The 16,006-nt window shown below is 39.6% G+C and overlaps 1 protein-coding gene across 2 annotated transcripts in view; it reads left to right on the top strand.

The window, feature by feature from the left end:
- Positions 1-16,006, top strand: part of PDE1C (phosphodiesterase 1C) — a 626,169-nt gene that overhangs the window by 490,620 nt on the left and 119,543 nt on the right. For both annotated transcript variants that reach the window (XM_049894061.1, XM_049894060.1), the window contains one exon: positions 1,973-2,113. In XM_049894061.1, the coding sequence (XP_049750018.1) occupies positions 1,973-2,113 (141 nt within the window). The remainder of the gene's footprint in view (positions 1-1,972; positions 2,114-16,006) is intronic.

The raw sequence follows: 16,006 nt of genomic DNA, 5'->3' as shown, positions 1-16,006 counted from the left end.
CATTGTTGTTTTGATTTGCCATCTCTCTAACGGCTAATGATTGCGAGCATCTCTTCATGTGTTTTTTAGCTGCCTGAATGTCTTCTTTGGTGAAGTGTCTGCTCATGTACTTTGCCCATTTTTTAATTGGGTTCTTTGTCTTTTTGTTGTTGAATGTTGAATTTTTCTTTAAGTTTAAGAGTTTAGACCCTTGTTGGATATGTCTTAGCCAAAAATTTTTTCCCAGTCTGTAGGTTCCCTTTTTACTCTTCTGAAGTCTTTTGACAAGTGTTTAATTTTTAGGAGATCCCAGTTATCTGGTTTATCTTCTGGAATCTGTACATTTTAACTTATGTTGGATATTCTGTGGATGCTATATATTAGCACCTTTAGTGTTGTCCATATTTTTTCTGCAGTCATCTTTATGGTTTTAAGTTTTACATTTAGGTGTTTGATCCATTTTAAGTTAGTTTTTGTGTATGGTATGAGATATGGATCTTATTTTGTTTTTCCGTAAATGGATATCCAGTTTTCCCAGCATCATTTGTTAAAGAGAGTTTCTCTTCTCCATTTAATGAACTTTGACGCTTTGTCAAAGATCAGCTGTTCACAGGTGGATGGATTTCCAGCTGGGCTCTCAATTCCATTCCATTGGTCTATGTGTCTGTCATTGTACCACTACCAGGCTGTTTTGAGTACCACGGCTGTATAGTAGGTTCTGAGATTGGGGAGTGTGAGGCTGCCTACTTTCTTCTTCTTAGGAATATGTATTTTACATGACCATAAACACTTTATGGCCAGCGAACTGACCAGTTGCTGTCAACTCAGTTCTGACTCAGTGCAACCCCACATGTGTCAGAGTAGAACTGTACCAGAGGGTTTTTAATGGCTGGTTTTTTGGAAGTTGATTGCCAGGCCTTTCTTCCAAGGTACCTCTGAGTGGACTCAAAGCCACAACATTTTGGTTAGCAGCCAAATACGTTAACTGTTTGCACCACTCAGGGACTCACTTTATGTCAGTGGTCCTTAATTTGTTTTACATCAAAAACTTGCTTGAGAATCCAGTGGAGGGTTGAGATCCTCTCTTAGAGCAAAACCCCTATGCATGTACACCCACCTTTACCTGGCATTTCAGTGGCTTCATAGCAGGGCTTCTAACTGGTTTATTTTGGTTTGAACCCCTGTGGAGAATTTGCATTTCCACCCCAGATATACTGAGTCAGAACTTAGATTTTAACAAGATCCCTGGTTAATTCTTATGTATAACTTCCTGGGAACTTGCTAGAAATGCAGATTCTTAGCAGGGATTCAAACCAGAACAAACCCATTGGAAGCCCTGCTTCATAGATCTCTGAAGAACAGTCCAAGGAACCCAGGTTCAATGGATCTTTATTTTTAAAAATGAAAGTGTATTAATCTCTGACTTCTAAAATGCCATAATTAAAAAAAAAAAAATCCACAAATGATAAATTTGGGAAAATATGCTCAAGGAAGAACCTGGGATGGAATCTCATGACATATTACCAGAGCATTTTCATTATTCTTCCTTGCTAATGTGTTTGATAAGCTCCTGGGACACACACTCTGTCCTCTTCCACCGGCCTTGTACTTGATAATTTACCCTAAACTGTGAAATTGGTTCAGAAAACTAATAAAATAAATGTTTTCAGGGTCCCCTTATTTTGTTTGGAAACCCTGGTGGCATAGCAGTTAAGAGCTATGGTTGCTAACCAAAAGGTTGGCAGTTCAAATGCAGGAGGTGCTCCTTGGAAACTCTATGGGGCAGTTCTATTCTGTCCTGTAGGGTCACTATGAGTCAGAATCAACTCGATGGCAATGGGTTTTTTTTTTTTTTTTTAATGAAAGTTTTAATTCCCTCATTGGCTATGTTATGCCTCCAGCAGGGGGCAACGAGGGTGCCTTAGACTTTTGCCTTTTCACTTAAAGTTAGTAAATCACTAGTGAATTAACCTTTTTTTTTACTCTTTTTCAGATCCCGATTTCTGCACTTGTCTCCTTTGTAGAGGCTCTGGAAGTGGGATACAGCAAGCATAAAAACCCTTACCACAACCTGATGCATGCTGCCGACGTTACACAGACTGTACATTACCTCCTCTATAAGACAGGAGTGGCGGTAAGTACAGAGACGATGTTTAGATGATACACGAGACGCCATGGTACCTTTTTTAGTAGAGGATGTCCCTCTTCCACTGAAGCAGAGCCCACTGGAGGTGTACTGTTTTGTGGACTTCCTGTTCTCATCCAACCTGGTCATGGAAAGCCTTGGGGCTCCCTGTTGCCCCTGAAATTTTCTCCAGCCTGGACTTGAAGAAATAAATAACTGGAAGTGTCCTGCATCCTCGCTAGGTTATAACCAATTCAACTAAAGCTGGATATGTTTCTAGATACGGAGAGTGGCACTGTTAACCTCTTAGTATGATCACCAACAGTGAGGTTCACACATATTGAAACTGCATTGAGTGTATTTCACCACCATGTTACACAAGGTTTGCTTTTGGTTTAAACCACTTGGTTTTTTCCATAGGGACTATGGTTATTTTCCAAGGAGGCTTTGGCACAGTGGTTAAGTTCTTGGCTGCTGACTGAGAGGTCAGCAGTTCGAATCCACCAGCTGCTCTATGGAAGAAAGATGCGGCAGTCTGCTTCCATAATGATTATAACCTTGGAAACCCCATGGGGCGCCTTTACTCTGTCCTATAGGGTCGCTATCAGTTGGAATCAATTCCATAGCACACAATAGCAATGGTTATTTTCATGGCATTTATGTGCATTTGTTTGTTTGTTTTAACTTGTGTCAAATTTTACTTCTAACCATTTGAAATTTATCTTGGTTGTTTGGGCTCAACATGGCTGTGCTTTGGATCCCTGTTCTGTAATCTATTCCATTAGCTAAACTGTTCAACTTTGCCTTCTTTGCTTCTGTCTAAATATATGTTTTTTTAAGTATAGCCGTTAGTGACAAAAAAACAGGCCTCTGTGACTTTTTAAGGAGCCCTGGTGGCACAGTGGCTAAAGTGTTAGACTGCTAACTGAATGATCAGTGGTTCAAAACCACTGGCAACCAACTCTGTGGGAAAAAGACGTGGCAGTCAGCTTCCTTAGAGATTTATAGCCTTGGAAACCCTGTGGGGTCCTGTGAGTCAGAATCAACTCAATGGCAGTGGAATAACTTTTTACTTTAAAATCTCCTTCAGAACTGACATCAAGATAGACATTCTTTGGTATAGCTATTAATTAGCCCATAAACCCAGTACACATTTGTTATCTTCCGTGCTGGGACATGCTGAAAGACTTGGTCTCATATCTCACCGAATTAAAAATAGAATACAGTGGGAGGCGTGTGTGCTTTGGAGGTGGATATAGTTGGATATAAATCCCTCCTTAATTACTTATTAGATTTCGTGACCTATGAAAAATTGCTTAAATCTCTAAGACAGGATTTCCTCATTTCTAAAACGGTGAAAAATATTCTCCCTTGCAGAAGTGCTGTGATGCTTAAGAATAAATTAAATACTCTGCTTGCCTAATAAAGAAAGTGCAGCAATTAGGAATTTTTATTAAAACTTTGTTAGATTTTCCCAAAACCTCTTAACATTTTTAATTTCTTCCTTGATATAAAGCTGATTTCTTAAAAATATTACTTAAAAAGCTATTTTTTTTTTTATAATAATTTTTATTAAGCTTCAAGTGAACGTTTACAAATCCAATCAGTCTGTCACATATAAGTTTACATACATCTCACTCCCTACTCCTACTTACTCTCCCCGTCTTGAGTCAGCCCTTTCAGTCTCTCCTTTCTTGACAATTTTGCCGGCTTCCCACTCTCTCTATCCTCCCACCCCCCTCCAGACAAGAGTTGCCAACACAGTCTCAAGTGTACACCTGATATAATTAGCTCACTCTTCATCAGCGTCTCTCTCCCACCCACTGACCAGTCCCTTTCATGTCTGATGAGTTGTCTTCAGGGATGGTTCCTGTCCTGTGTCAACAGAAGGTCTGGAGAGCATGACCGCCGGGATTCCTCCAGTCTCAGTCAGACCATTAAGTTTGGTCTTTTTATGAGAATTTGGGGTCTGCATCCCACTGCTCTCCTGCTCCCTCAGGGGTCCTCTGCTGAGCTCCCTGTCAGGGCAGTCATCGATTGTGGCCGGGCACCAACTAGTTCTTCTGGTCTCAGGATGATGTAGGTCTCTGGTTCATGTGGCCCTTTCTGTCTCTTGGGCTCTTAGTTGTCATGTGGGCTTGGTGTTCTTCATTTTCCTTTGCTCCAGGTGGGTTGAGACCAATTGCTGCATCTTAGATGGCTGCTTGTTAGCATTTAAGACCCCAGACGCCACATTTCAAAGTGGGATGCAGAATGATTTCATAGTAGAATTATTTTGCCAATTGACTTAGAAGTCCCCGCAAACCATGTTCCCCAGACCCCCGCGCTTGCTCCGCTGAGCTTTGAAGCATTCATTTTATCCCGGAAACTTCTTTGCTTTTGGTCCAATCCAATTGAGCTGACCTTCCATGTATTGAGTGTTGTCTTTCCCTTCACCTAAAGCAGTTCTTATCTACTGATCAATAAAAAACCCTCTCCCACCCTCCCTCCCTCCCCCCCTCGTAACCACAAAAGTATGTGTTCTTCTCAGGTTTACTATTTCTCAAGATCTTATAATAGTGGTCTTATACAATATTTGTCCTTTTGCCTCTGACTCATTTCGCTCAGCATAATGCCTTCCAGGTTCCTCCATGTTGTGAAATGTTTCAGAGATTCGTCACTGTTCTTTATCGATGCGTAGTATTCCATTGTGTGAATATACCACAATTTATTTACCCATTCATCCGTTGATGGACACCTTGGTTGCTTCCAACTTTTTGCTATTGTAAACAGAGCTGCAATAAACATGGGTGTGCATATATCTGTTTGTATGAAGGCTCTTGTATCTCTAGGGTATATTCCGAGGAGTGGGATTTCTGGGTTGTATGGTAGTTCTATTTCTAACTGTTTAAGATAACGCCAGATAGATTTCCAAAGTGGTTGTACCATTTTACATTCCCACCAGCAGTGTATGAGAGTTCCAATCTCTCCGCAGCCTCTCCAACATTTATTATTTTGTGTTTTTTGGATTAATGCCAGCCTTGCTGGTGTGAGATGAAATCTCATCGTAGTTTTAATTTGCATTTCTCTAATGGCTAATGATCGAGAGCATTTTCTCATGTATCTGTTGGCTGCCTGAATATCTTCTTTAGAGAAATGTGTGTTCATATCCTTTGCCCACTTCTTGATTGGGTTGTTTGTCTTTTTGTGGTTGAGTTTTGACAGAATCATGTTGATTTTAGAGATCAGGCGCTGGTCGGAGATGTCATAGCTGAAAATTCTTTCCCAATCTGTAGGTGGTCTTTTTACTCTTTTGGTGAAGTCTTTAGATGAGCATAGGTGTTTGATTTTTAGGAGCTCCCAGTTATCGGGTTTCTCTTCATCATTTTTGGTAATGTTTTGTATTCTGTTTATACCTTGTATTAGGGCTCCTAGGGTTGTCCCAATTTTTTCTTCCATGATCTTTATCGTTTTAGTCTTTATGTTTAGGTCTTTGATCCACTTGGAGTTAGTTTTTGTGCATGGTGTGAGGTATGGGTCCTGTTTCATTTTTTTGCAAATGGATATCCAGTTATGCCAGCACCATTTGTTAAAAAGGCTGTCTTTTCCCCAGTTAATTGACACTGGTCCTTTGTCAAATATCAGCTGCTCATACGTGGATGGATCTATGTCTGGGTTCTCAATTCTGTTCCATTGGTCTATGTGTCTGTTGTTGTACCAATACCAGGCTGTTTTGACTACTGTGGCTGTATAATAGGTTCTGAAGTCAGGTAAGGTGAGGCCTCCCACTTTCTTCTTCTTTTTCAGTAGTGCTTTGCTTATCCGGGGCTTCTTTCCCTTCCATATGAAATTGGTGATTTGTTTCTCTATCCCCTTAAAATATGACATTGGAATTTGGATCGGAAGTGCGTTAAATGTATAGATGGCTTTTGGTAGAATAGACATTTTTACTATGTTAAGTCTTCCTATCCATGAGCAAGGTATGTTTTTCCACTTAAGTATGTCCTTTTGAATTTCTTGTAGTAGAGCTTTGTAGTTTTCTTTGTATAGGTCTTTTACATCCTTGGTAAGATTTATTCCTAGGTATGTTATCTTCTTGGGGGCTACTGTGAATGGTATTGATTTGGTTATTTCCTCTTCGGTGTTCTTTTTGTTGATGTAGAGGAATCCAAGTGATTTTTGTATGTTTATTTTATAACCTGAGACTCTGCCAAACTCTTCTATTAGTTTCAGTAGTTTTCTGGAGGATTCCTTAGGGTTTTCTGTGTATATAATCATGTCATCTGCAAATAGTGATAACTTTACTTCTTCCTTGCCAATCCGGATACCTTTTATTTCTTTGTCTAGCCTGATTGCCCTGGCTAAGACTTCCAACACGATGTTGAATAAGAGCGGTGATAAAGGGCATCCTTGTCTGGTTCCCGTTCTCAAGGGAAATGCTTTCAGGTTCTCTCCATTTAGAGTGATATTGGCTGTTGGCTTTGCATAGATGCCCTTTATTATGTTGAGGAATTTTCCTTCAATTCCTATTTTGGTAAGAGTTTTTATCATGAATGGGTGTTGGACTTTGTCAAATGCCTTTTCTGCATCAATTGATAAGATCATGTGGTTTTTGTCTTTTGTTTTATTTATGTGATGGATTACATTAATGGTTTTTCTGATATTAAACCAGCCTTGCATACCTGGTATAAATCCCACTTGATCAGGGTGAATTATTTTTTTGATGTGTTGTTGGATTCTATTGGCTAGAATTTTGTTGAGGATTTTTGCATCAATGTTCATGAGGGATATAGGTCTATAATTTTCTTTTTTTGTAATGTCTTTACCTGGTTTTGGTATCAGGGAGATGGTGGCTTCATAGAATGAGTTGGGTAGTATTCCGTCATTTTCTATGCTTTGGAATACCTTTAGTAGTAGTGGTGTTAACTCTTCTCTGAAAATTTGGTAGAACTCTGCAGTGAAGCCGTCCGGGCCAGGACTTTTTTTTGTTGGGAGTTTTTTGATTACCGTTTCAATCTCTTTTTTTGTTATGGGTCTATTTAGTTGTTCTACTTCTGAATGTGTTAGTTTAGGTAGGTAGTGTTTTTCCAGGAATTCATCCATTTCTTCTAGGTTTTCAAATTTGTTAGAGTACAATTTTTCATAATAATCTGAAATGATTCTTTTAATTTCATTTGGTTCTGTTGTGATGTGGTCCTTCTCATTTCTTATTCGGGTTATTTGTTTCCTTTCCTGTATTTCTTTAGTCAGTCTAGCCAATGGTTTATCAATTTTGTTAATTTTTTCAAAGAACCAGCTTTTGGCTTTGTTAATTCTTTTGATTGTTTTTCTGTTCTCTAATTCATTTAGTTCAGCTCTAATTTTTATTATTTGTTTTCTTCTGGTGCCTGATGGATTCTTTTGTTGCTCACTTTCTATTTGTTCAAGTTGTAGGGACAGTTCTCTGATTTTGGCTCTTTCTTCCTTTTGTATGTGTGCATTTATTGATATAAATTGACCTCTGAGCACTGCTTTTGCTGTGTCCCAGAGGTTTTGATAGGAAGTATTTTCATTCTCGTTGCTTTCTATGAATTTCCTTATTCCCTCCTTGATGTCTTCTATAACCCAGTCTTTTTTCAGGAGGGTATTGTTCATTTTCCAAGTATTTGATTTCTTTTCCCTCGTTTTTCTGTTATTGATCTCTAGTTTTATTGCCTTGTGGTCTGAGAAGATGCTTTGTAATATTTCGATGTTTTGGACTCTGCAAAGGTTTGTTTTATGACTTAATATGTGGTCTATTCTAGAGAATGTTCCATGTGCGCTAGAAAAAAAAGTATATTTTGCAGCAGTTGGGTGGAGAGTTCTGTATAAGTCAATGAGGTCAAGTTGGTTGATTGTTGTAAGTAGATCTTCCGTGTCTCTGTTGAGCTTCTTACTGGATGTCCTGTCCTTCTCCGAAAGTGGTGTGTTGAAGTCTCCTACTATAATTGTGGAGGTATCGATCTTGCTTTTCAATTCTGTTAAAATTTGATTTACGTATCTTGCAGCCCTGTCATTGGGTGCATAAATATTTAATATGGTTATGTCTTCCTGATCAATTGTCCCTTTTATCATTATATAGTGTCCTTCTTTATCCTTTGTGGTGGATTTAAGTCTAAAGTCTATTTTGTCAGAAATTAATATTGCTACTCCTCTTCTTTTTTGCTCATTGTTTGCTTGATATACTTTTTTCCATCCTTTGAGTTTTAGTTTGTTTGTGTCTCTAAGTCTAAGGTGTGTCTCTTGTAGGCAGCATATAGATGGATCGTGTTTCTTTATCCAGTCTGTGACTCTCTGTCTCTTTATTGGTGCATTTAGTCCATTTACATTCAGCGTAATTATAGATAAATAAGTTTTTAGTGCTGTCATTTTGATGCCTTTTTATGTGTGTTGTTGACAATTTCATTTTTCCACATACTTTTTTGTGCTGAGGCGTTTTTCTTAGTAAATTGTGAGATCCTCACTTTCATAGTGTTTGACTTTATGTTAGTTGAGTCGTTACGTTTTTCTTGGTTTTTGTCTTGAGTTATAGAGTTGTTATACCTTTTTGTGGTTACCTCATTATATACCCCTATTTTTCTAAGTAAAAACCTAACTTGTATTGTTCTATATCGCCTTGTATCACTCTCCATATGGCAGTTCAATGCCTCCTGTATTTAGTCCCTCTTTTTGATTATTGTGATCTTTTACCTATTGACTTCCATGATTCCCTGTTATGTGTATTTTTTTTTTTAATTAATCTTAATTTGTTTGTTTTTGTGATTTCCCTATTTGAGTTGATATCAGGACGTTCTGTTTTGTGACCTTGTGTTGTGCTGATATCTGATATTATTGGTTCTCTGACCAAACAATATCCTTTAGTATTTCTTGTAGCTTTGGTTTGGTTTTTGCAAATTCTCTAAACTTGTGTTTGTCTGTAAATATCTTAATTTCACCTTCATATTTCAGAGAGAGTTTTGCTGGATATATGATCCTTGGTTGGCAGTTTTTCTCCTTCAGTGTTCTGTATATGTCGTCCCATTCCCTTCTTGCCTGCATGGTTTCTGCTGAGTAGTCAGAACATATTCTTACTGATTCTCCCTTGAAGGAAACCTTTCTTTTCTCCCTGGCTGCTTTTAAAATTTTCTGTTTATCTTTGGTTTTGGTGAGTTTGATGATAATATGTCTCGGTGTTTTTCTTTTTGTATCAATCTTAAATGGGGTTCGATGAGCATCTTGGATAGATATCCTTTCGTCTTTCATGATGTCAGGGAAGTTTTCTGTCAGAAGTTCTTCAACTATTTTCTCTGTGTTTTCTGTCCCCCCTCCCTGTTCTGGGACTCCAATCACCCGCAGGTTATCCTTCTTGATAGAGTCCCACATAATTCTTAGGGTTTCTTCATTTTTTTTAATTCTTTTATCTGATTTTTTTTCAGCTATGTTGGTGTTGATTCCCTGGTCCTCCAGATGTCCCAGTCTGCATTCTAGTTGCTCGAGTCTGCTCCTCTGACTTCCTAGTGTGTTGTCTAATTCTGTTATTTTATTGTTAATCTTTTGGATTTCTACATGTTGTCTCTCTATGGATTCTTGCAACTTATTAATTTTTCCAGTATGTTCTTGAATAATCTTTTTGAGTTCTTCAACAGTTTTATCAGTGTGTTCCTTGGCTTTTTCTGCAGATATCCTAATTTCATTTGTGATATCATTAAGCATTCTGTAAATTAGTTTTTTATATTCTGTATCTGATAATTCCAAAATTGTATCTTCATTTGGGAAAGATTTTGATTCTTTTGTTTGGGGGGTTGGAGAAGCTGTCACGGTCTGCTTCTTTAAGTGGTTTGATATGGATTGTTGTCTCCGAGCCATCACTGGGAAACTAGTTTTTCCAGAAAATCCGCTAAAAAAAAACAGCAGTCAGATCCCTATCAGAGTTCTCCCTCTGGCTCAGGCTATTCAGATGTTAATGAAGCCGCCTGGGGAGGGTGGGGGAGGGAACAGAGAGATAGGAGAGTAGCACCTCAGAATATAACCAGAGTTGCTTGTCTTGCTTGGAATGACTATTATATCTGAGATTCCCGCGGGCACGTCGCCTATGTGTGCTGGCTGTGTGGAGATTGCCCCCAGGGGGTCTGGCCCGCTGGAGTCACGGTCAGATCCTCCGCTTCCAGACCCACGCCCAGCGTCAAGGCTCCCCTACTGGGACGGTGCACTCTCGACTCCAAAATCAGTCGCTGCCTCCCGGGGACTTCTCGTCCCTCCAGCCACGTGGCCGTGCCGCCCCCGTGAACCAGGTGGGCCCCCTCCCGGGGTTAGTTCAGATGGGTGGAGTAGCTCCCCGTGCTTGTGCCGCGACCGAGTGTCCCGGCTGGAACGCTGTTCTCCCCGCTCCAATATCAGTCGCTGCCTCCCGGGGACTTCTCCTACCGGCTGCGTCCCACGCCGCCCGCGCGACCCCGCTGGCCACCTTCCCGGGGTTAGTTCAGGGGGTGGAGCAACTCTCCGTGTTTATGGCGTACCTGCGTGCAGTCCAAATCCCTGCGGGACGGTTCCCCGGCTCGGATGCTGCTCTTTCTGCTCCAAGATCAGTCACTGCCTCCCGGGGACTTCTCCTAACGGCTGCGTCCCACGCCGCCCGTGGAACCGGCTAGTCCCCCTCCCGGGGTTAGTTCAGGGGGGTAGAGCAGGTCTCTGTGCTTGTGCCGTACCTGACTGGTACGCTGGCTCCAGGCTCTGGAAACAATCGCTGCTTCCCCGTATTAGTTCGTTCTCCGTCTCTAAATCTGTGTTTGTTGTTCAGGGTTCGTAGATTGTTATGTATGTGATCGATTCACTTGTTTTTCCGTGTCTTTGTTGTAAGAGGGATCCGAGGTAGCGTCTGCCTAGTCCGCCATCTTGGCTCCGCCTCTCAAAAGCTATTTTTTTAAACACACGCTACAAAGGGAATCTGTTTAACTGGATAAAAGTTTCCTACCAGAAACGTACAGCAAATGTCATACTTAATGGTGGTTCCACTGAAACATGGAGCAAAACAGGGCTCCCCGATTTACTACCGTGATTGAACATTTTACTAGAGGTCTCAGCCAATGCGATACAATTTCTAAAATATTTAAAAGTAGTATGTGAAAATAATTTAATAACTACAAATTATTAAAGCTAATAAAATACCTCAGTTAGATCTAGATAAGACAGCTGTCTTTTACGCTGGAAAGAGCTAATTAAGTGTGATAGAAAAACATATGTTCACAACAGTTGTAAAAATCTATAAATTACCTAATAAAAATTTTAAAAGTGATAAGAAGAAATCTATTAAACTAAATCTAAGGGCACAGAAATAATGTTTAATAAAGAAATGCATCGTGCTTATTAATGGGAAGCCTCAGTATTACATGGATGTTTTCCTCAGATTCATCTATAAATTCAAAGCAATACCAATCAAAATACCAATAGGATTTAACATGAAGAATGAATAATTTCATGTAAATTAAATATTGTACAACATTAGAAAAGAGTTTTGAAAAAGAATACTGTGGAGGAATAGTTCTTACTCTACTAGGTATCAAAATATCTATTGAAGATGTAGTAATAAAAATAATGTGCTTTTTGTAGAAAATATACAAATATAGATACATACGTGCATATGTGTGTATATACATATATATGTGTGTGTGTGTCTGTCTATCTATCTACCCAAAACCAAACCAAACCCCATTGCTGTTGATTCCAACTCATAGCGACCCTATCAGACAGAGTAGAACTGCCCCATAGGGTTTCTAAGGAGCAGCTGGTGGATTCAAACTGCCGACCTTTTGGTTAGTAGCCAGTGTCTTAACCACTGTGCCACCAGGGCTCCATATATGTATATACACATATGTATGTACATATGTGTGTGTATATTTACACACACACACACACATATATATATGGATAAAAAAAGTAAACACATGAAAATTTTATGGGAAAATATTTATGTGCAAGGAAGCTAATCAGAAATATTATTTGTAGTAATGAAACAATGCAAATGATGCAAAAACAAGATAAATAAGTCTATGTATATAATATGATCCTGACTCTGTGTGAGTGTGTGTGTACACAGTCAGGATAATATATATAGACTTATTTTTTTTCCCCAATAAATTGTATAATCCTTTCTCTACTAATTCATTATAAATTCATTGTGGTCAAAAATTTGGATAGTTGATTATTGGGTCATCTTATTGGTTAAACAGTTTGCATTGTATCATTATTATAAATAATATTTCTGATTAACTTCCTTGTACATATTTTCCCATAGAGTTCCCATGTGTTTACTTTTTTCATTAATACTGTTAATATTAAACATTTTCATCATGTGCTTTAGCCACTTTTATTTTCTCTCTTTGTTTATGATTTGTATCCATATTCTCCTTGAGAGCTTAATAGTTTGCTGAAAGATTTTTAGGGGTTCTTTTTAAAAATGTTTACCTGGTGCCTGACATGTAATAAAGATTCAGTAAATGGTAGTTATTATTATTAAGCAGTAATAATGAGGATTAAAAACACTTTGTCATATATGTAAAACATTTTAAGATTTGTGTTAGCCTTTTAATTTTTATAATGGAGTATATATACATTATATATATATAATATAAATAACCTGAGAAGCTGAACTATATGAAGAAGAATGCAGCATCAGTATTGGAGGAAGACTCATTAACAACCTGCAATATGCAGATGACACCACCTCAGTTGCTTGCTGAAAGTGAAGAGGACTTGAAGCACTTATTGATGAAGATCGAAGACTACAGCCTTCAGTATGGATTACGCCTTAACATAAAGAAAACAAAAATCCTCACAACTAGACCAGTAAGCAACATTATGATAAACAGAGAAAAGATTGAACTAGTCAAGGATTTCATTTTACTTTGATCCACAATCAATGCCCATGGAAGCAGCAGTCAAGAAATCAAACAACACATTTCATTGGGCAAATCTGCTGCAAAAGACCTCTTTAAAGTGTTAAAAAGCAAAGATGTCACTTTGAGGACTAAGGTACACCTGACCCAAGTCATGGTGTTTTCAATCACCTCATGCATGCAAAAGCTGTACAATGAATAAGGAAGACCAAAGAAGAGTTCACGCCTTTGAATTATGGTGTTGGTGAAGAATAGTGAATATACTATGGATTGGCAGAAGAACAAACAAATCTGTCTTTGAAGTACAGTCAGAATGCTTCTTAGAAGCAAGAATGGCAAGACTTCAGCTCACATACTTTGGACATGAAGTATGTGAGGACAGGAGGGACCAGTCCCTGGAGAAGGACATCATGGTTGGTAGACAGTTACCAAAAAAGAGGAAGACCTTCAATGAGATGGATTGACACAGTGGCTGCAAAAATGGGCTCAAACATAATAACGATTCGGATGATGTCACAGGACCAAGCAGTGTCTCCTTCTGTTGTACGTGGGGTCGCCATGAGTCGGAACCAACTGGACAGCACCGAACAACAACATACTGCCACATACTGGTAGGAGGATACTTCCCACTTGTAAGTTTTCTTTCACTTGGAGTGTATTCATCAGGGTGGGCTAGGTTTTGCTGCAGGACCAAACAATCCCAAGATCTCAGTGGATAATAAACAACAAAGGATTTTTTTTTCCTTGAGCGGAAGTTGAGTTGTCTGCTTTGAGTCATCACTCCTCACTCCAGTGATCTTTGGTTGTAGGAGTAAATTAGTAAATGAAAAAGTGAGTTAGATGGGTCAGTGGTGTGGGTGTCCTCTGCATTGAGGGGTCTGCCCAGAGAGCCATGGTGTGGGGGCTCCATGATACCATCAGCCATGGGCTTCTTCTCAGTTTCCTCCCCAGCCTCCTTAGCATGTGGCTTTTGTCCTTATGCTTCCAAAATGGCTAGTGTGCCTCTGCACATTCAGGTAGGAATATAAGGGAAAGGACAAAGCACAAAAAGGTGCAAACCAAATAAGCCTGCCCACTTTTAAAGAACTATTCTGTCCAAGCCAGCAACTTACATAGATTTCATTAGACAGAACTGTGTCACATTCCACTGCATTCGACTGTGTGGATCATAACAAATTATGGATAACATTGCGAAGAATGGGAATTCCAGAACACTTAATTGTGCCCATGAGGAACCTTTACATAGATCAAGAGGCGGTTGTTTGGACAGAACAAGGGGATTCTGATTGGTTTAAAGTCAGGAAAGGTGTGCATCAGGGTTGTATCCTATCACCATACCTATTCAATCTGTATGCTGAGCAAAGAATCCGAGAAGCTGGACTATATGAAGAAGAACGGGGCATCAGGATTGGAGGAAGACTCATTAATAACCTGCTTTATGTAGATGACACAATCTTGCTTCTGAAAGTGAAGAGGACTTGAAGCACGTACTGATGAGGATCAAAGACGACAGCCTTCAGTATGGATTGCACCTCAATATAAAGAAAACAAAAATCCTCACAACTGGACCAATGAGCACCATCATGATAAACGGAGAAAAGATTGAAGTTGTCAAGGATTTCATTTTACTTGGATGCACAATCAACAGCCATGGAAGCAGCAGTCGAGAAATCAAAAGACGCATTGCATTGGGCAAATCTGCTGCAAAGGACCTCTTCAAAGTGTTGAAGAGCAAAGATGTCACCTTAAAGACTAAGGTGCGCCTGACCCAAGCCATGGTATTTTCAATCGCATCATATGCATGTGAAAGCTGGACAATGAATAAGGAAGACTGAAGAAGAGTTGATGCCTTTGAATTGTGGTGTTGGCGAAGAATATTGAATATAGCATGGACTGCCAAAGAGCGAACAAATCTGTCTTGGAAGAAGTACGGCCAGAATGCTCTTTAGAAGCAAGGATGGCGAGACTGCATCTTACATACTTTGGACATGTTGTCAGGAGGGATCAGTCTCTGGAGAAGGACATCATGCTTGGCACAGTATAGGGTCAGTGGAAAAGAGGAAGACCGTCAATGAGATGGATTGACACAGTAGCTGCAACAATGAGCTCAAGCATAACAACGATTCTAAAGATGGCTCAGGACCGGGCAGTGTTTCGTTCTGTTGTGCATGGGGTCGCTATGAGTCAGAATTGACTTGACGGCACCTAACAACAATAACAACAACAATTTAGGGAAGACTGGAAACATTGCCATTCCAAACAAAATCAGGATATTGTTAGTAAGGAAAGGGGAAAGTTGATCTTACACCAGCAGTGTATGCCACTGAAATTAGTAGTATTCTTAAAGAAGAATGAGCCCTCGTTTTTAGAGTTTAAGATCACCCAAACATAAAGTTGGGGGCGTTGGTGGTTCAGTGGTAGAATTCTCACCTTCCATGCAGGAGACTGGATTTAATTCCTGGCCAATGAACCTCATGTGCAACCATCACATGTCTATCACTGGGGACTTGCGTGTTGCTATGGTGCTGAACAGATTTCAGCGTAGCTTTCACACATAGCAGACTAGGAAGAAAGGCCTGGTGATCTACAGCTGAAAGATCAGCCAGTGAAAATCCTATAGATCACAAAGGTGCAATTCAAAACTGATCATGGGGGTGGCGCAGGAGCAGGCCACATTTCCTTCTTTTGTGCGTGGGGTCGCCATGAGTCAGGGAGTGACTCAATAGCAGCTAACAACAACAGACATAAAATATCAGAGCCAGGATTTGGTCCCAGGTCTGTCTGACCTCTAAAGCTATGCATTTAAATATTTAGAGTTGCTACTACAACAACACCTCCGGCAACGTAGAGCCCCTTATATTTTACACCTCAGCGTCCTCACGAGCACTTTCTTCCAAGTATTGTGATGAGGATCAAAATGAATGGAAGCATGTACCCTGAGCTTATCTACTCAGCATGTATTTAGTTAGTACTACTGTGTACTGTTTACAGCATACTATGGGGATGCAAATGTGGATTGTACATAGCTCCAGCC

Source organism: Elephas maximus, chromosome 8 (assembly GCF_024166365.1).
Source record: "Elephas maximus indicus isolate mEleMax1 chromosome 8, mEleMax1 primary haplotype, whole genome shotgun sequence".
NCBI classification, from domain to species: domain Eukaryota; kingdom Metazoa; phylum Chordata; class Mammalia; order Proboscidea; family Elephantidae; genus Elephas; species Elephas maximus.
Note: the sequence above shows the minus strand (reverse complement) of the source record. Positions and strands in the feature narration are given on the sequence as shown.